This window comes from Cheilinus undulatus, linkage group 15 (assembly GCF_018320785.1).
Source record: "Cheilinus undulatus linkage group 15, ASM1832078v1, whole genome shotgun sequence".
In the NCBI taxonomy this organism is placed as follows: Eukaryota; Metazoa; Chordata; class Actinopteri; order Labriformes; family Labridae; genus Cheilinus; species Cheilinus undulatus.
In genome coordinates this window covers 45,221,924-45,243,648 of record NC_054879.1, presented here as the reverse complement: position 1 = coordinate 45,243,648, position 21,725 = coordinate 45,221,924, and the positions used below count along the sequence as shown (strand labels likewise).

The 21,725-nt window shown below is 40.2% G+C and overlaps 1 protein-coding gene across 5 annotated transcripts in view; it reads left to right on the top strand.

Moving 5' to 3' along the window:
* pkp4 (plakophilin 4) overlaps positions 1-21,725 on the top strand; it is a 142,602-nt gene that overhangs the window by 107,474 nt on the left and 13,403 nt on the right. For all 5 annotated transcript variants that reach the window (XM_041807007.1, XM_041807004.1, XM_041807008.1 and 2 more), the window contains 5 exons: positions 2,313-2,523; positions 3,404-3,536; positions 7,573-7,786; positions 17,277-17,460; positions 20,212-20,329. In XM_041807007.1, coding sequence (XP_041662941.1) covers positions 2,313-2,523; positions 3,404-3,536; positions 7,573-7,786; positions 17,277-17,460; positions 20,212-20,329 — 860 coding nt within the window. The remainder of the gene's footprint in view (positions 1-2,312; positions 2,524-3,403; positions 3,537-7,572; positions 7,787-17,276; positions 17,461-20,211; positions 20,330-21,725) is intronic.

Genomic DNA, 21,725 nt, shown 5'->3' with positions numbered 1-21,725 from the left:
AGCCTAATTTTTTGTATATTTTATTGGAATTTTTTTTTTCTGGATTTGTTAGGTGAGTGTGGATTGAAATAAGTTAAACTACTTTTTTTAGGATTTATTTTTGGGCTTTTTAGTGCCTTTTTTCGACAGAGGAGGATAGCGGATAGAGTCAGAAATGGGATGAGAGTGGGAGAAACACGCGGCAAAAGACCACAGGCTGGATTGGAACTTGGGCCACCTGCAAACATGGGTCGCACCTTAGACCGCTAAGCTGTCTGCGCACTATTTTGACCAGAAAATGGACAAGTACACTTGCTAAGGTTTGAATTAATGCAGAATCAAGAATGGAGTTTTATTGCCAAGTACATTTTGAAATACAAGGAATATGACTTGGCGTTTAGTACAAGAAATTAAAACAGAAGAATAATAAAATTAAATATTAAGAGGCTAGAAACTTAAATAGATTCATATTGAAAAATAAAGTAGCAAAATGAAAATATAAAACACAATATAGATATCACAAAAGTATGTACAAAGGTGCAAAAAAGACACTGTACAGATGTGCAGGTAATGCATTCAGTAAACATGCATTATTTCTGGTTCTGGGGTTCAGTGAGAGTCTGTGGAGAGAGGGCCGGAGTACTGTTCACAAGGCTGACAGCACAGGGGAACAAACTGTCCTTGTAGTGTAAGGTTTTGATCCTAGGAGGTGGGCCTCAAAAAGTTCATGTTGGTGGGAAGGGTCAGCTGAGGTTTTACCTGCACAGCTCAGTGTCCTGGAGGTGTATATGTAGATTACAGAGAGATGGTAGATTACAACCACTTAACTTCTCTGAAGACACAAGACATCGGGCAATTTTTGGTGCAGTTGTAAATAGAAAAGATTTAGTCCAGTGCGCATTCATGTAACACATCCTGTGGTGCAGTGAGAGTCTGTGAAGTGAGGGCCAGAGTACTGCTCATGAGACTGACAGCAGAGAGGAAGAAATTGTTCTTGTGGTGTGTCTCCCTCTTCATATCTTGAGCATTTTATTCCCACATATTCTCTCATTTAGATTAATCTAACTCCCTGCACACATGCCCCACCAGTCAGCTTCAAATTTAAGCCAAACTGAGCAGTTTACAATCAGAAAAAAAAGGAAATTGGTCTTGCCTTTGCTCTTTTAGCCCTCATCCTCTGGAATTAGCTTCCACAATCTGTCTAATCTGCTTAATCTATGCTAATCTGGGCTGTTTAATAAGAAAATCTGTTTGGTGTTATAGCATATTTATATGTTTGTTTATTTTAGTCTGCTTGTATGCTGCCACCCCTGCATGCCTCTGGTTAATTGTTTTAAAGGTTATATACTCTTCTATTTTTCTTGCAGTGTTCTTTTTTTGTGTGAGTGATAGTTAGATTTTTATACTCAGCAGAAAAATCCCCTTAAAAGATCCTTGGCTAAAACACAAGGAGAGGAATCCAAATATTTCTACATCATGTTTATAATTTGTGTTCCAGCGTCTTTGGCTCTGCTGTGTTGCATTTTAGGAGATAACCATATTGCAGTACGCTGCTGCCCAAACATAGCAGGGCACTGGTGTGAGAAATTGTGTTTTTGGAGCGGCCCCACACGTTGACGTATTGCTCTCGTTGGGAGGAGGGAGTTTTTGGGGCGCGCACATGCTCAGTCTGGTTGGAAGTGTGATAGTGATCTGACCAGCGCAGCAGTCACACTGCCACACATCACGTGGCTCTGGTGAGAAGGAGCTTGTTTATGCCTTTCTGTGTTTGTGACCCATTGTGTTAAAGAAGTGGGTCATAATTTCACTTGGAGGAAAAGAGGAAAGATGACTGAAGCGAGATGCTGTCAGGCAGAATCTTTGACCTTGCTGGGACGGATGACTTCTCTGCATGTTTGTGATGTGTGTTTCCTACTGTTTTTTGAGATGCTTTTTTAAATTTTGTATTCCCTCTCTGATGTGTTTGGCAAAGTAAGGAGCAAGAAGGCGGTGAGGAAGTCATTTGTGGATCATCGAGCAGGTTGTCCTCTTTAAAAAAAAGCAGCAGGATCCCTCTGGTTAAACATAATCTTGTAAAAAAAAAAAAGAGCCATTTGAAGAAGAAGACGTCTGCTTTGTGGGACCACAGGAGCTGCGTTTTATCCTCGTCATTAATTGGTTCCAGATTTTAGAATTTGCTGACTCAAACGGTTGTATTTTCAGCTTGGTTTAAAGTTGTATGCTACTGCTGTGCAAAGCTCAGATTCAAGGTTCTGCTAATCTCCACTAACACAGCCTGTCAGCATAAATGTTGCTGAAACTCTCTGTCTGAAGTTTTGTTTTTGGGCCCTCAGGTGTGGGAAGTCTCCAGCGGTCAGCCAGCCAGCGCAGTGCCATGATCTACCAAAGAAACAACTACGCTCTTAACACAACAGCAACTTACGCAGATCCTTATCGCACAGCACCCTACAGACCCTCTGATTCAAACTACACCCGCCAGCCTGTTGTCATGGACGATGGTGCCACCCGTTCACCTTCCATAGACAGCATCCAGAAGGATCCAAGGTAAGCAATGCTCACTTTTAACTTAAACCCTGCATTTATAAAAGACTTAACGCTTAGCAGCCAGTGTAGCAAGGGACTACTTATGCTTACAAGGCATCCCTGTTCTGCTGGGTCAACACTGGTGTCCTCTTACTATTCAAACATGGAGCCCCCCAGCTAGTCGCATGCAGCTCTAGCCTTTAAGCTACTATACTATGCCTGGCCTTTTAACAATGGATTCTCACACACACTGGGACTGCTGCGTCTGCTCTGTGTAAACGTAGAGAGCGGGTTCAACTCCATCATAAACCCCTGACCTTGCACATTGGGAGCTTTGTTTTACACCACTGTGGGCTGCTGTAGTGTAACTACTTGAAGCGAATGCACCCGTGGGACCAACATGGCCTGTGTCCATTCAGGAAGTGCATGAGAGAAAAATTCCCTGAGAATATTTGACAGGATTTCTGTCTTGGGAAATCTAACTGTGTATTTCTCAGCCTTGATTCTTTGCTGTAATATAATAAAAAAGAGGTTTTACAAGCTGAGGTGCTTGCTGAGAGAGGCATCTACATGAAAAAGTGGTCATCTTGTTTTAAAAAGTTAGTTCCTGCAATTTTTTTCAACCTAATCAAATAGAATGCAGATGAGAAGGCAGTTTGTTGGTTGACTTTAGCCAAGAAATGATACATCTTTCCTCTTTTCTTTAATGCACTGCATATAGGAAAGCGATACTGCAGCTGGAGTGGACTGTTATTTAAAATTGGATTTAACTTACCTGTTTACCCTGAGGAGCTGAAGTATAGAGGGAAACTCTGCCAGAACATTTCAATGAAACTACTTTGTTCCTGCCTCTGTGGTTGTGCTGATACCTTTCCAATCCTCCCTCCCTCTGTTATTGTAGGGAGTTTGCTTGGCGTGACCCAGAGCTGACAGAGGTGATCCACATGCTGCAGCACCACTTCCCCTCAGTGCAGGCGAACGCCGCTGCCTACCTGCAGCACCTGTGCTACGGCGATAATCGAATTAAAGCAGAGGTAGGTAGTGTGCCACTCAGCCCATGCAGGGTTGTATTAAAGCAATAATACACATTATGCATGGTGACATTTAAAGGGAAGTTGCTTTTTATTTATGTAGTCCTGGCTGTATGATTTCAGTGACTCATTAAATTAATTGCTGAAATCTTGGAACAGAGTAAATGTGCTAAAATTAGAGCCAGTCCGTCAAAAGCCAAAGTGAGGTCAGGCAGATGATGAGGCAATCCAAGACTTTATTTTTAACTATTCTAGAATTAAGAAATTCTGATGTTAATGTCTTATTGTGCACCCTATGTGGAAAGTTTCAAGTAGGAAAAGCACACGTTCCTGCTCTTGCTGCGCCTACAAGGAAAGCCTGAGGCAGGGAGAGAAGCAGCGATAAACCCAGAGCACAGCAGGCATCAGAATGACACTGATAAAGTCAGATATAGCATAAAGGAGGAGCTGGGGTGGAGGAGGGTTTCAAAAAGCAGCTTGCAGTGGGAACAGTAAAGCATAGCAAGGAAGGGGGCAGTTTAAATATGACAGCATGAGTGTGATTAGCCAATAGCATGCTTAGAGCGAATCAGCTGGCCGTCAGCTAATGAGGCCTGCCTGAACTATATACCCGATATATCTTATGCCCCGTTTATACAACGTTTTGCTTCGTTTTCCATTTTTTGTTTCCAAAAAGTTCCACATTCAGACAGCAATGTTTTCAGAACGAACTCCGTTCACACGAGACTGTGGGAAACACCAAAAACGATGTAGTATACATGCCAGGCCAGTAGATGGCGGTGTGATTTTTGTGCCTGCACCAGATTCTGACTCGACCCATATGCCCTTCGACGGCGTATGGGTCGAGTCAGAATCTGATGCAGGCATGAAATACGTCTCCGCTGATCTAAGTGATGGTGAGGTAAATCAACATTTTGTTGGAGAAGTACAGTTAAATTCAAAAGAGTGAGGAGCACGAACAGTACACTGGTGTTGGCCATCTTTGTTTTGGTCTTCCCATCCACACATAGGTTACAAGCCTACTCACTTGTGGATATTTACTGCATCACAGTGCGCATGTTCGTTTTCAGAAAGTGCTATTTTCCCTGTTTACACGGAGACAGGGGCGTTTTGAGAAACTTTCACTCTGGAGTCCGTTTCCATAAAGTTCAGTTTTCAGGCACTGCCGTTGCCATGTAAACAGACAGCCAAAGCGCTACAAAACTTATGCGTTTTCACTCGAAAACTTTGTTGTGTAAACGGGGCATTAAATTGGCATTTTAACCTAAATTTGAGGAAAAATACTAAAAGGAGAGCTTTCTGGACAAAAAGAAATTAATTTTATTTAAATATTTCAATACTCACAGTAATTCTAGATCACCAGTGGTTCTATTAAAACACTCAAAAATAACATTCTGACATGTTGAAATTTAATTTATTTTGCTGAGAACTAAATCACTTGGAGTCAGATGTGATCATTGATCAAAAGCCAGAGTGAAATCAGGCAGATGATGAGGCAATATAAGACTTTATAACTAAACTAAAAGAAATAAATTCTGATGTTTATTATAATTTCTTATTGTGCACCACTATACAGTATACTATGCACTACAGCAGGTCTGCAGGGTCCAGCTAGTTGGCCTGACACAGTGTTTAGTTATGCCTTTTAACTAGTTCAGGCATTTACGTCACAGGATAATCAATGCTCTGGACTCTCTGTGCCTTTTTCAGCAATTTCACCAGAAAGGAAGTTTATGTGGTCTAAAAATACAAGTTGAGATTTAAATCTTGAGACTCCATAGGATTTGATTCTAACTTTGTGTGACTGTTTTTTAACTTACTTTCTGACAGCGGTTTTCTTGCTCCAGTTTTTTTCCATGCCATTTTCTCCCATTCTCCATATGAGGTGCTGGATTAAATTGCCCATGTTGCTTTTGGTTGCTTCAAACTTTAGAAGAATTTAACTGAGAGAAAACTCCTTGAGGCTAGACACAATTCAAGCTCAGAGCATTTAATGGAACAAAATCCTTGATTTATAAGTGCTGGGCAGTGAATTCTGCAGCAGAGCTCTACAATATTTACCCAGGTTTACCATTTAGTTGACTCTAATTCATTAAGCTTTGTTAGCACAAATGTCAGAGTGTTAGAAATAGAAGTTATACCATGTATGGTTCTGAATGAGATAGACTTCCATATTGAGTGAATTCTAATATGTTTGGTTGTACCTGAGGATTGCTTTAACCTCTGAGACCTGAGCTTTTGTTTGGAATTTGTAGTTTCTCCTGCTTATTTGGGATAAGTTTAAAAGCTCAGGCTTGTCCTAGAACAGGAATTATTTTTCTCCTGAAGGTCCCGTTTCTGCAGAAAATACAGCACTGCATAGACTGAGAGCAGATGTTTTGGCATTGTCAGCGGCTGGTGAGTTGATGGGGTCATTAAGAAATGTTGTTAGTCAATAAAAGAGGTATGGTGGAGTCTTCTTTATTTTGATGATGGACAACAAGGACTTTTTAAGGTTTAAACTTCTACTAAAAAGTCTGAATTTCTTCAAAATTTTCCTTTTCAAAAATTCCCAACATTTTTGAGGAAATTACTGAAAGTTTCTATGAAAATTATTCAAAAAAATTTACGAGTGTCTCACACAATTTCTTTAAATATTCTCCAGTGTTTCAATGGAACATCATCATAAATGCATCCCTCCACATTCCATTAAAGACCCTGTAAAGTGAAACCCAAATTTTGTGTCTCATCACTCTAGATATGTTGGAATATGGTTGATGTAAACATGTGAAAACACTGAGATCTACGGGTTAATGGGCGTGGCTTCAGCTCATTCAACAGACACACCCACACCATCCTGGAGCAGATTGTACTGCCACCTTTTCATGATTTTGAAGCTTAATTTTATAAACTTAGAGATGTTTTGACTGAAATTTTACCTGGAGGTTCATGACACAGTGACCCGTCGTACAAAAAAACCTAAATACAGATTTATTTTCACTTTACAGGGTCTTTAAAATGAGGGGAAATGTCCTCTTAACTTTAAAACAAACTTCATGAAAAGGAAATACCTAATAATTCAAAGCAAATTCATAAAAAAAGTAGTTCCTCCTATTTTTAAATGCATTTCAAAAGTATCTGTGAAAATACCTGAATATTTTGTAACAAATTTTCCCAAACATCCATACAAATTTCCTAAATTGTCATGAAAATGCCAAAATATCAAAGCAGATTCTCCCAACTTCACAAGCAAATTTCATAAACCTCCTGACAATTATCTCAAAAATTCTGATTGCAGAATTTATGGCTATGTTGTAGGAAAGCCATAGTTATGTCCTCATTAAGGTTAAAGCTATTCTGCAGTGCCAAATTCCCTTAAAAACAGGTTTTCAAGTTTTTCTCACTTCACCAAGAATTGTTTCTGTCGAGCCCTCAAGACACGTTCTCTACTAAATGTAAAGACATGCAAACAACCCTGTAAAACTCTCTGGTTTCTATCTTTTACTGTTTTTTTTTTTTATGTTAAAGGTCGAACTCATACTTTCTCTGTTCGGATATATTTTGACTTTGGAGTTTGAGTTTGGACAAAAAGCCACAGTGTGAGGATTATGACACCATTTTTTAAGTATGTGTCTTTCAGAGGCCAGATTCCAAAACATCAAAAACTTATAAAGTGAAGAAATGGAAGCTTATTTTGATGTCTGTCTTCCATGTAGATATATATATTCATATTGAAAGTTTTATTTGAAGTACGTTGTAGCTAGAGGTTTATGAAAATTCTCTTTGTATAAACCTGGTTTAAAAGGCAGAATGTGCTGTTTTAGTGCTGAGCTGTAAAAGTAACACGCATGAATCAATTGCAACTGTATATCTGGTGTCTTACAAACTCAGAGAGTTAGGATTTTTTGTGCGTGGCACATAAGTAAGTACAGTCAATTACAGTTGGTATGCATGAATGCATTATTCTGTTTCCCTCTGTTTGAAAGCAGAAAATCCAACCAGTGCTGCAGATATTCCCCCAGATTATAAAAGTATATGATCTTTGTTGCTCTGTGCACAGGTGTGCCGACTGGGAGGAATTAAACATCTAGTGGACCTGCTTGATCACAAGGTCCTTGAAGTTCAGAAGAACTCTTGTGGAGCTCTGAGGAATCTGGTTTACGGGAAAGCTATGGACGACAACAAAACGGCTGTGAGGAATGCAGGAGGGATCCCCGCTCTTCTCCGCCTGCTGAGGAAGACTGTGGATGCAGAAGTGAGGGAGCTTGTCACTGGTAAGTCACAGAATATATATGCAGTTTGTGAGCATTGAAGCTCACTCAAAGTTTGATTGTTTCACTTTGAAAAGGATAGGTAAACCTAGAGAATATGTCAGGGTTTAGGGATTGTGTATAAACGATGGTTGATCATCTAATTTTTTGTTCAGCACCTCCTCTGTTAAAGTTTCACCATTTTATTTCTGTGATCTTCCTAATTTCTTTTGGTTGTCAGCTTTTAAAGGACACTGAGCTGAAATATTTACCTTACAAACATTGCGTCATTATGGCTGTTTGTCGCTTTTGTTGTGGTCATTGATTGTAGCTCACTGCTCATTGGCTCTAAGATTTATAAAGCACTTCCTGAGAGTAACAATGTAATGATGATAGATTTGTAATATGTCTTTTTTTTTTTTTGCATCTCAATCAGGACCACTTTCTCAAGAAACACACATGATTTGCAGTTATACTTTCTTTGTTTTTTTGTTTTTTTTTTTTGCGCTGATTGCTGTTATTAATGTTTGGTGCTGTGGATGCTCTGGGGTCCCTATGTGGAAAGTGTCAAGCAGGAAAAGCACACGTTCCTGCTCCTGCTGTGCCTACAGGGAAAGCCTGAGGCAGGGAGAGAAGCAGCGATAAACCCCAGAGCACAGCAGGCATCAGGCACTGATAAAGTCAGATATAGCATAAAGGAGGAGCTGGGGTGGAGGAGCGTTGTCAAAGCAGCTTGCAGAGGGAGCAGTAAAGCATAGCAAGGTAGGGGGCAGTTTAAAAATGACACCATGAGTGTGATTAGCCAATAGCATGCTTAGAGCGAATCAGCTGGCCGTCAGCTGATAAGGCCTGCCTGAACTTTATGCCTGATATATCTTAAATTGGCATTTTAACCTAAAAAATTGAGAAGAATACTTAAAGGCAAGCTTTCTGGGCAATAAGAAATTTAGTTTGAGATGTATTTAAATTTTTCAATACTTGCAGTAATTCTAGATATCTAGTCGTTCTATTAAAACACTCAAAAATAACATTCTGACATGTTGAAATGTAATTTCTTTTACTGAGAACTAAATCACTTGGAGTCAGACGTGTTCATTGAATGTTAAAAGGGCTTGCTTTAGTCAGAGAGGCTTTTCCTTAAGTTGGTGCTACCTCTCCCGTCACTTCTGCTTATGATAAAAGCACAGACTTGAAGCTGCATTTTCACAGCATCATATTCTCTTATTACTCAGGCTGCAGAGAGCTTTAAGCTGATTCCCCGTCTGGGAACAACCATGTCTGACAGCCTGCTTGTCAGTCCCCTCCTCTCTGCATTGCAAGCTGCTCACTTGTGTTCGTGTGTCGGCTGAGCTCTGCAAACAGGGTTTAAATCCATGTTGTTTAGGATCAGGGTGGAGCACTACAGAAATAAGCAAGCCAAGACATTTGGCTCCCAGGTGGCTGAGTCAGCTGTTTGTGCTTGAGTACAGCCCCTGCTGTAACATAGTCTCATGTTACAGTCCAGTGGCCTCCCAGAGGAATACAATACAGCAGAGTAACAACACAACACTGGAATCTACGCATTGTCTGGAGAGATCATATCCAGAGTCCTTTTTTTGAAATATCTTTACTCACAATTTTATAGGTGAACACAAGCATACAGCCTTTTTCATACTTCAGTGCAGGAGCTAATGGCTCTAACACCACTAAAATATCTTTCTTTTGTCCTTCTTTCACTTTCAAAAGGTAGCACAGACGTGTGTTGCTCAGTCAGAGTAAGTACCTTTAATGTGAGCTCTGTTAAAGTTCTCCCCTTTCATCTAGTAGCCCGCTGTGGCTAATTGTGAGTGCAGGCCTCAGGATAAGGAGCAATTAGAGAAGGTCAGCAGTGCACCATCACCCCCGGTTAATTACAGCTGATGAGAACAATCCTCACAAAGAGCTTTTAGCTGAATGACAAGGGCGTCCCACACTGGAGCTTTAAGTGGAGGAGACATAAATCATTCACTCACCAGCAGCTCCAAAACACTCTTTAGAGCAGCATCATCGTTGTTAAGGCTCGTGAGGAAGTCAGCCAGGTGTTTGATCTACAAGACGCTCCCATTGTGTGTCTGTGGCTCCGACTCGACTCCCCTGGGAGGTCCAGGTGTCACCTGTGTCTTATTGGAACTGACTGCAACAACAGGTGACCCCTCAGCTCAGGGTCAGAGATCATGTTGTGGGGAAACACAAAACGATCTCGACTCCTTTACCTGCCTCGACTCCTAGCAGCTGTTGTGGTTATTGCTCTGTCCTCAAAACAGACCCTCAGATAAGGAGGCTTTTAACAGCACTGCCTTTAGCTCTGATACTGGGCGCCACTCTTAAGTCATGTTTTTTAACCCTTTATTAGTCTTTTATCTGGGCTTTTCTTTGGCAAACTTAACTACATTTATAGTAATGATTGTCCCAGCTTTTACGAGTTTAAGTCTGGAAGAGAGTTTTGCTCCATACATGAAATCAATCATTAAGAAAGTTTGGCTAGCATGCACTAAAACTTTTAGACTCCATCTGCAACACAAGCATAGGAGGAACATATAAAAGCAAGACTTACCAGCTCTCCAGAAACATAAACCCCCATGTGATCCTAATAAAACGTAATGGTGGCAAGCTCACAAAGCAGGAGGATCTACAAAGTTATCACAGAGTTTCTAAGAGTCAAGAACTGGAGTGAGAAAGATCATCAAGAAATTAAAGAGAGCTGCATAGTAAACAAGCCTGGCAGAGGGAGGAAGAGAAAGGTTTCAAAGACTCTGGAAAGAAAACTAGTGAGAGATGTGTCCAAAGACCCTAGAACAACTGACAAGACTCTAGTGAAGGACTTAGACAAGTCAGGGACTGTAGTCTCAAAGAAGACCATCACTAGAGTCCTGCACAGGAATGGACTAAGAGTTTGACAGACCAAGAAAAACTCCACTTCTGCACAAGAGACCCCTTCAAGCCAGACTGAAGTCTACGAAGTACAAACTGGAGAAGGCTTATGAACATTGGAAGCGTGTCCTTTGGTCAGATGAGACTAAACTAGAGCTCTTTGGCCACAGAGACGTTGGTGATGTTTGGAAAAAGAAGGGAGAGGTATCTCACTGTAAGAACACCGTCCCCACAGTGAAACATGTTGGTGGGAGGATTATGCTGTGGGGGTGCTTCCGTGCATCTGGAACTGGGAACTTCATGAAGGTGGAAGGAACCATGAAGAAGGATGAATATGTGGAGATTTTAAGAAAAACCTGAAGCAGTCCGCAACAAAACTGGGTCTGGGTTGTGGCTTTGCCTTACAACACAACAACGACCCAAAACATACCTGCCTCCTGATGAAGAACTACCTTCAGAAGACCAAAGTGAGCGTTACTGAGTGGCCTGCACAAAGCCCTGACTTAAATCCTGTTGAAAATCTGTGGGGTGAACTGAAGACAGAGGTCCATGTCAGAAGATCATCAGATCTGGAGGAGCTGGAGAGATTAGCCAAAGAATAATAGGCTGGGATTCCTCAAGAGACGTGTCGGGGACTTGTTGAAATCTACAGCAAACAACTGCAGGCAGTTATCCAGCAAAAAGGAGACACTATTGACTATTGGCATCAGGGGGGTAATAATTTGACCTTGGTAGTTTTTGGTTTTAGTGGAATATTTTCATTTCTGTGTGCCAAGTGAAATCATTTTAGCATTCAAAATAAAACAAGGATGTTTGGAAAAGCTGTGTTAAAAATGCCTTTCTCTGTTTAACAGCATTTTGGAAATATTTGAGAAAAGATGAAAATTTAATAACTTTGTCCTTCTGTACTTTTTCAATTCTACAGGTAAAAAAAAAAGATTGTATTGTTTAAAAAAAAATATTGAAAATATAGAAGGACTGAAAATTTTGCAAAGCTTAATTGTTGTATTCTATCATGAACCTATCCTTACATTACAATAGTGTCAACACAGTTTATATCATCTTTGTATTACCATATTTAAAGCAGGTTCACTGGTATGCATTCACAAGTATGCTGTGATTTTTTCAATTAGACTTGGAGCCAGCTGCTCTTCTACAAACTCTATAATTAATCAGATCTGCACACAAAAAGTGAAATATAAAGCAAAACAATGGATTCATATCACATTTAACACCTTCCATAGTGTGTCTTGTTTGTTTTCACCATTTCTTAATCTATTTAACATCTTTATTTAGTCAGTTTGCAAACTAACATTTTTTCTTACCTCTTTGGATACTGCATAAGCAGAGAGGCATCAACACACACTGAGCAATCAATGCCAAGTCCTGAAAACTTGGCAGCTCAGTCTGTTAGTTTTGTCTGAGAACAAAACTAAGGAGGTTAAGACCTTTTTGATGAAATGAAATATGAGAAACTGAATTCGTTCCCAAAATAAATCCAGTTATAAGCGTAAGCAACAATGAACGACTTTCACTGCAAGGCGGAGTAAATTAGATGTGCACACTGACCTCTAAATACACAAAAACTGCTCGTCTGAGTCGATGCAGAATAGACATCCAAACTCCTGTAACCAGAAAACTAGTTTTTGCATGATCAGCAGGGTTATGTAAACTAAAATAAATACAGTCCCTATTACAACACCTGGCAAAGCTGATGACATACTGACCTGAGGTTTGAGAGTCAAAGCAGTCTGACATTTGGGCCACCAAAAATCAGTTTTTCTCACTTGCTTGCCTGAAATGTGTTGCAGCCTTGAAGTTTAGTGATTCAGAATGTGTGCCACATTGAGAAATATAACCAACATTAGGGTTAGTGTTTTTACTGGTAAGAGTTGTACAAAGCCCACCAGCTATTAGAGTCACTGTAATAATTACAGCATGAGCTCAGATGATGTTATTTTCTATAAATGTCATCCAAATATTTTTAGCGTGTTGTTTTGTTAGACTGCTCCGGGTCTGATGTGTAATTATGACAAAAATGTGATCAAATTATCACTGCAGGGCTGAGCTACTGAGAAAAACAGAGAAGGCAAATAGGAAACCTGTTATTGACTATAAACACGTTTGAAAGCTTGGTCTTCAGCACATTTGAACAATTTTACTGCAAGGTGTGAACTTTTCACTCTGACACACATAGCTGATTTGAATTAGCTTGTAGTGTGAAAGCTGGCTTAAGAATGCCTGATTCATTGGTTAAAGGACTTTGTTCTTGTCCTTGTCTCTTCACTGATGTGCCCAGTATGACTGAAAATGTGAAAAATGTAGGGCTGACAGCCTCAAGTCGATTGGTCAGTGACCTCATGTCCGACCAAAATCCTGGCACTGTTTAGTGCATATCTTCCCCCACTCTCGCCCCCCATATTAGCCCCCATATTATCAGTTCATATTAGCAATTAATTTTTAAAAAATTGATACTTGGCAGAAGATATGATATATCACCGCACAAAATATTGCGATATTATGCTGTATTGATTTTTTCATTCCTGAACTGCACATCTTTGCTCTGTCTCTTACCCCACAAGGTGTATTCAGTTGATAGTATGTGAGCGTTTCAATTACAAGCTTGTTCATGACAAATGAGGATTTTTTATACGTTAAAGGGACTCAGCTGGCCTCTAAGCTCAGTACAAGACTCCTCAAGGCTGTTCATCGGGCTAGATGATGCTAGGAGGTTTGCAGGACGGAGTTATTTGTGATATTGATTGCCTCCACGCTTCATAAATCTGTTAAACTGTGGTAATACTTTCTTTTTTGTAAAGTTTAGGGATCATATTTAATGTATGTAGAAGTGTTCTGATGATAGTTGCAGCACAGAGATCATTTTAGAGCTGTAAAGTACTACCTTTCCTATGTTCCCATTCATTCCTAATTGCTACCCCCTCCCCCTATGCTGAAATATTTTTCCATACCACATGGTAATAGTTTTAATTCTCCATTACTGTAATGAATGATAGTATTGAGAAGTTTTATGTTTCATAAGACAGCTGCTTATGGGAACAGGTAGCTTGGCATGGAGGTCCCATGCATAAAAACCTGTTGTCCTTAAAGCAGCTCCTTAACTGCACGTCATCCCCACTTTTTCCTTCCTAAATTTCCTACTCTCTTCACTGTCTTGTCAAATAAAGGCATAAAAGCCCAAAAATAAAATCTTAGAAAATATGTGAAAACAAAACAGCTTCCTAGTAGAGGACTGAATAGCACACAAACTCCTACACACTGTCTAAATGCTCAAAAATGTTTGCAATGCTCTGGTTCTGACTCAGTGACACTTGCTGATGTTAAGACTCTGTAGGAATTTGCTTGGATTTTTTTTTTGTTACTTGAAACAAGAAAGCTCTTACTGCTGAGTTATGCAGGACTTCAGTTTTGTTGCCTTGGTGTTTTTGTTTGATTTTAACCTTTATCACATGTACTTTTTAAAGTATTGTGACATCCCTGACTTCCATGAATGATGCAAGTTATTGATTTTTTTGAAAACAGGTAAAAGGTTGCAGATTAGGCCAAATCTGATGGACTGATTTCCATCCAGTTTCAGTTCACTCCTTTTCTGAATTGGTGCTTCACAGCTTAGTATTTTCTTCCATCTCTTTATTCAGACACCCAGAACCCCCCCCCCCCAAGTTTAGCTGCAGACTGACTATTGGCCCAGGTGTCATGACTATGTTTACAGCGGGTCAGTGTTTCAAAGCCAGGCTGAGATCATACATGTCACAGTAGAGGATTTTACTCACTAACACACGTCTGCTTCATCCAGCTGACAGACATGACTTATGGGTATTGCTGCTGCTGCTGTTGTACTGCTGACAGTGTTGTCAGTCACACCTGGGTGAATTTGCCTGTTGATTTCTTCCTCATGCCATCCACGGGAGGAACCTGAAATCCTGCTGAGAATTTCCATTTCTGCAAGCTGACATAAGAATGAATGAGGGACTTGTTGTATAAAAGAGTGCATTGTTGAGGTAAAAGGTCCAAGGAAGTTGGTCAGCAGGCGAGGAAAATTGTGTTTCCACTGCATTAGTGGCTCTATTCCAGTGTAGTTCTTATGTGTCCTGATCTCCCATGAGAAAAAGCCAGACGTAGACCTCGATGTGCTCGCGTAAAATGATGTGATTGAAATTTATCCCAGTGCCTGAGCCATCAGCCCACCTGATGTTTGGGTTTGGGCATTCAGCCCCACACGCTCTGCTGCCTAACTTTGATAAGAAGCACATGCTGCAGCTAAACTTTCTAAGGGCTGAGTATCACTTGACTCTCAGCTTTGTCTTTTTTATTTGTGAAAATAGAAGTGAAATGATGGAAGTTCACTTAAGGATTTGAATGGGTTTTAAAGCCCTTTGATGTAGTCTGAATAAGGATAATGGGAAATGAAGCGACTGTTGATTAAATGACTGGCAGAGATGCTGCCTGGCAGAAACATATCCATTTATATAGCTTCTTGCCAACAGCGTTTCTGAATTGGGCTCCTGGGCCATATTATAGACTCTTATCGTTGCTATTGGTTCAATTAGAGAGAGAGGGAAAAGCATGGAGAGAGGAAATGAGCATTGAGGTCCTCTTACAGTGTGCTGGTACAGAAACACATGAAGAGTTTGAAATGATAGCTAGGTCTATTCTCTCGTGTTTTGCAGTTATAGAATAAGGTAATAATAATACACACAGGATGAAACAAGTCCTGATAGGTTCAAAGGATTAGACATTTATAGAGTTTAAGGGTCACATATTATGCAAAATACTTTTTTTCAGGCTTTTCTAGCAAAAATTATGTGCCCCTGGCCTGTCCACAATCCCCCCAAGAATCAGAAAATGTGTGCTGAAACAAGCCGTTCTCAGATTTTCCCCTAATGATGTCACATGGGGAGTAAACCATACCCCCAGGTTCAGTTGAAAATCCACATACAGTGGCTGCACCGCGATCCGCTGGTGAATCGTACCCTGGAGCAAATCGCTCCCTCTCTAGTCAGTCAGAGCACCAGCGTGTCCCTGAATCGCCACTCCGCTACGATTTCTATTTTCAGTGACGTCAATTCCCATCATTCAGATAACTCCAAACAGGAAGTCCGTTCTTTCGAAATACAACACAATGCATGATCTCCCAATCGTAAATCATCATTATATCAACATTACCTGCAGCAAGAGCAAAGGGTCACCAGAACATCAGTGGATGATAAATTAAGCCCAAAAGGTAAAATAGTCTGCTTTTGACATACTATTCCTGTATAAACTCACTCTCAAGTGCTCTAGACACACTTACTGTGGCCGAGGTCATTCCCCTCTATTCATAGCAAAATGGTGGCACAGCTGCTCTATGTGGAAAATTCGGGTGATACATTGCCATTGGCCGATTTCCAACCTTTTTGCAAACATCAGCCATTGGCAGATGTTACCTGTGGTTATCAGTCATGTCTAGTTAATTTTATTCTGGCATCTGTTATACCTAGCTGCATTATCAAAACTTACAGAGATGTTCTGTACTCTGCAAATCCCTATTAAGGGACAAATAGGATACTAGTTTGCTTTGTTTTACGTCTTCTTGCCGGTGATTTAAATGGTTTTCTTTTAGTTGTTGAATAATTTGGTTTAAGCTGGAAGGCTTTGGGTCTGAGGACTCTGCAGATGGCTAGAATCTGAGGGGGAAGCTCTCATCATTTACTCTGAAGGTCAGGGCTTTGTTTTAGAGCTTTCTTTCTTTTAGATGAGTATAAAATTTTAAAGCTCTCTTTTTTATTTTGATGAGTATGATTAAGAATGATGGGTGTGGAACCAAAGAAGCCTAAGACCACTGATGCTCTCACCTGCCTGAAAAAAAAAACAAAAACTAAGCTATATTGTAAGGCCTCATTGCATCTTTAATTAACACACATTCATTCTGTACATGCAGTCGCAGCTCTGGTATGTATTTTTAAAGCAGTACCCATGTGTTTAGCCCCATGTATTTACAGTAGATTCCAACTGGTGCTGCATTAACCTCCTCCTAGGGTGGTGTTGCCCAGCAGAGGTCCGCCTTCAGTCTAAGCCGAGCAGCAAGAGGCAGCTAATTAGAAGAACATGCTACATGCCGGCTAATCCTTGACAGATGCAGCATCAAAGGCTGCCAGGACTGTGCATGCTTATCATTGGGAACCAAAAGTATATTTGAGTTGAGTGAAATGATGGCATAATTTCTAAAGCCGCTACATTATTTATGTTTCATTTCCAGTGACTGAGTCTGAGCCATATGGATCTCCACCTCGTCCTCCTCCTTTTTTTTTTCATTTCCAGCTAATAATCCTTACCCTGAGGATATTCTGCTCAGATGAAATTTGATGTGAATGTCTGATGCCTTCATACTGGAGCTTTTGATTCACATGGGAAGAGGAGGAGTTTGGTTGTGTGTTTGTGTCTGCCTCACTTTGTTTGTTTAGATTTGTGCTCTCTCCCATACCCACACTGAGCTATTAAAAGCAAAATGTTGTCTGCATCTCTGCTCTAACTGCAAAGGACAGCTAACACAACTTGATGATTTGCATGCCTTTTTTTTTTTTTTTTGTCCCTGAACACCTGTGTTTGCGTGCCACTGTCTCCCCAGGGGTGCTGTGGAACCTGTCGTCATGTGACAATGTCAAGATGACAATCATCCGGGACGCCTTAACAACTCTGACCAACACTGTGATCATCCCTCACTCCGGATGGAGCAGCTCCACCTTCGACGACGACCACAAGCTCAAGTTTCACTCCTCCTTGGTGCTGAGGAACACCACGGGCTGTCTGAGGTAAACCACCTGATGAACACACTGAGCACTAGCACCCCTGTGTGGATATGTAGTGTTATTACACCTCTGCTTTAAGAACTCTCATTATTAATCCATTGTAAATAATTTATAAGATTAGATTAGGTTAGATAGATTCTTTATTAATCCAGTGAAAATTTAAAGCTATATCGCTGTTTTTCTTCATAGGCACTTACTTGTATGTATAAGTAGATGTTTGATATTTTACCAAAATCAAGCTATGGTTTTGGAACAGTGACACTGATTTAGGAGGTTTTAGTATCATTAGTTATAATGGCCAAATCCAGTCATTGTTTGCCCTCAGTTGCATTCACCCTAATCAATCACAAAAAAACCTTGTTAATGTCAAAGATTTCTACAAAGTCATGTCAATAAAATAAGATAGATTTTAGTAATAGCACCTTTGGCATTCACAGCTCTGAGTCTGTGTGGATAGGTCTCAATCAGGCTCAAACATCTGGACTCTGAAAGTTTACTCCATTCTTCTTTGCAAAACCGCCACAAGTTTTCTATCGGATTGAGGTCTTGGCTTTGACTCGGCCACTCCAGAACGTTCACCTTTTTGTCTTTAAACTATTCTATGTAGCTTTCTCTGTATGCTTCAGGTCATTGTATTGCTGAAAAATGAATCTTCTGAGCCGTAGTTCTCTTTCAGACTGATTAAGATTGTCTTCCACATTTATTTGACCCCCTCCCTTCACAAGCCTTCCAGGGTTGGCTGCTGAGAAGCATCCCCACAGCATGATGCTGTCACCAACGTGCTACACAGCGGAGATAGCGTGTTTGTGGTGATGTGAAGTGTCCACCAAACATGGCATCTTGCCAGATGGCTAAAAAGCACTGTTGGAGCTATTCACATGGTTTCCTTTAGTTTGATAATTTTACATTTATTTATTATTTGTTTGAGGAGAACTTGAGGATTATTTTTGATGTTGCTAATGTTATTGTATAGAGCAGTGGTTCTCAACCTTTTCAGCCCGCGACCCCCAAAATAAAGGTGCTAGAGACCAGGGACCCCCACTGTACCTGAAGGTGGTGGAACACAGCCATGCACATGCAAGAATAGTCATGTGCAGACAAGGTCATCCATGGGGGGTGGGGGGTATTAAAGGGAAGAGCTCTCTGGGGCCCAGCAGGATAAAAAAATTTGGCTAAAATAAGTTTTAAAAAAAAGTGGAAAAGGGGGTAAAATTGGATTTTAAAAGTTGCAAAAATTGGTTAGAAGTTGCAAAAATTAGATAAAGTGGCAAAAATGGGTTAAAGTGTCAAAAACAGGCATAGATAGTAGTACAATGGGATTAAAAATTGGCTGAAATGGGTTTGAATCTGCAAAAATGGGTTGAAATTGTGGTGCGATGGGATGAAAAATTGACATAAACTGACTGAAGGTTTAACTGAAATAGAAAAATAGGCAGAAATGGGTTAAACTGGCAAAAATGAGCATACCAGAAAGTGTAATGTGGTAAAATGGGCATAAAATGTGGTAAAAAGGGGTTAATAGAAGCAATAATGGGTCAATAAAGACAACAATAAGTGTAAGGTGTAGAGAATTGGTTTAAAAGTGGCAAAGACAGGCATTGTAAAGGAATTAAAATGGACAAAAAATGGTTTTAACTGGCAAAAATGTGTTGAAATTGGCAAAATTGGTGTGAAGTGGCAACACTAATTTAACATTTTTTTAGGACACCATGGGTTCCTGACCCCCACATTGAGAACCACTGGTATAGCATTTTTAATTATTGATTGGGGTTTTTGTTTTGATATATTTGGTAGTTTGGCACTAGGTGACGTCCATATAATGGGCAGGTAGGATAGGATGGGTGAGCACCGGGGGAAGCTGAATGGTTTTTTTACCAGGAAGGCGTAAGTTAGGAGAACGCCAATTGTTTGTGAAAAACCTTTGTGAATAAACACCTAAAAAGGTATATTATTGCATGGAAATTGACATTTTTGATCCTCCATAAGATCCACTATTCCTGGGCCACGGCAGTTGGTTTAGTTTTGAGTTTGTTTGAGCAAATCACCACTACACACACCATTTTGGTCTTATGAGGCAAAAGAACGTTCTTCCTCTTGACCATGGAGTCTCCCGCATGCCTTTTGGTGAACTCTAGTCCAGACTGAATCTGAGTTTTCTTCAACAGTGTCTTTCTCTTTGCCACGCTCCCATAAAGCTCTGACTGGTAAAGAACCTGGCCAACAGTTGTTGTCTGCAGAGTCTCTCCCATCTCAGCAGCTGAAGCTTGTACTTCCTCCACTAAGCCAGGATTTAAATATACAACATCAAGATAGAAATAGCATAAACTTGTAATGGTGCATGATTTTGAAACTTCAACATGTCTGGTCTCTGTTTGAAGCCTTCGTCAGTTCATACACCATTAGCTTTAAAACCATGATGTAATATTTCCAGTCTCTCTTCCTTTGAAGATGTTCTGCTGCGTGTAGAGCTCAGCCTTAATCGGCTAAATGATTGCATGCTTTTCTGTGTGCGTCTGCATCTCTTTGCACTAACACGTGTGCAGAAGCACACTTAGTTAGTCCCTTATTTATTAAGCCAAGTACCATAATGACTTGAAACAGACCACACTCTCTGCATCCATTATAGATGATGTCTGATGATGACAAAACCCACATTCACATGGGACACAAAACAACCCCATACATATGCTCATTTGGTTGTTGAGCAAAGCCACAAAACTGAAGGCTTGATTTATTTCTGTGTTTGTGCTGTAGGAACCTGAGTTCAGCCGGCGAGGAGGCCAGAAAACAGATGCGCTCTTGTGAGGGTCTGGTTGACTCACTGCTGTACGTCATCAAAGCCTGTGTAAACACCTCTGACTTCGACAGCAAGGTACCAAAGCACCCACCCACTCACAAATGCACACAAACACACTCACTCAGCCTGGGGGGAATCACGCTGCTCCAGGATAATGGGCTACAGGGAAAAATTCAATTACACTCTACTGGAGTCAGTAAATTGCTGGTGATTAAATGGTCCACATAGTAGGGCATAATTATAGCCAAAATAATAATTCTGATTATATCTGGTCATTTTTGAGATGACCATAATTGTTCAAAATTACTTTTAATTTTAGAGACATTTGTATTATGGCTTCACATTCAAATAAAAAGAGCTTCTCATTTTGAGTGGGCTTAAATTTTAGAAGGCACTTTGACTTAGATGTGTCTTTGTCCAATCTTTGTTTTCTAACTACATTTATTCCATTTTGATCATTCTATTTGAGTTTATAATGTTGGGTATGTTATGATAAGTATCACTATGTCATATATTCTAGAGCAGTGGTTCTCAACTGGTGGGTCGGGACCCAAAGGTGGGTTGCAAAGCCCTTTTCATTGGGTTGCAGATGTGTGTCTGGAAAAAAAGTTGCGCCAAAATTTCTATGAGACTCTATAAAACATGGCTGTTTTCTCCTGTTTCATTGTTTTTTATACCTATATACTGTCTCAGGCCCAAGCTCTTTTATTAAATACATCTGATTTACCAAAGAGATCTCCAAAATTTGGGTCACAATGACTCCACAAGCTGAGAACCACTGTTCTAGAGGCATCAAATGTGCCAGAAATCCTTAAATTAACCAAATTATCTTTGTCTGATCTCAATTGTCCATTAATAATTTAGCTCTGTCCAGTTTGCTGTGACATCTAATACACCTTTTTATTTGACAGTTTGCTGCAAAAAAATCAAAGGTAGTCATTTTTCTCAGCTCAAGTCTTCTAAAAGGTCTTGAAAAGTCTTAAAGGGGACTTATTTTACCCTTTTAGGACAAGTTTATATTGGTCTTAGAGGTCCCCAAAACATGCCTGTGAAGTTGTTGCTGAAAAAAAAACTCTCCAGTATTGGATTTTTGCATGTCTAAAAACCCCTCTGTTTCAGCCCTGCTCAGAGCGAGCTGTTTCTGTGGCATTAAATGTTACTGTGCTGTCTGACTCTGCCTCTCTCAGGGAATGGATGTGGCTTAATGGATGTAGCTTTCCCGATCCTCCTCTCAGATGGCAGTTGAGAGGAGCATCAGGAGAGAAGGGCCAATCAAACCTGGGGGCTGGGCTAACTCCCCACATGACATCATGGGGGAAATCAGATTTTTTTTTTTTTTTTGCTAAAAAGCCTTAAAAAGTGTTTTTTGCTTAATATGTTCCCTTTAAATTTAATGTTAGAAGTGTGTCAGAACCCTGAAAAATACAAGGGACCTTGCAATGAAATTTCAGAGTAAAGTAAAATTCTGAAA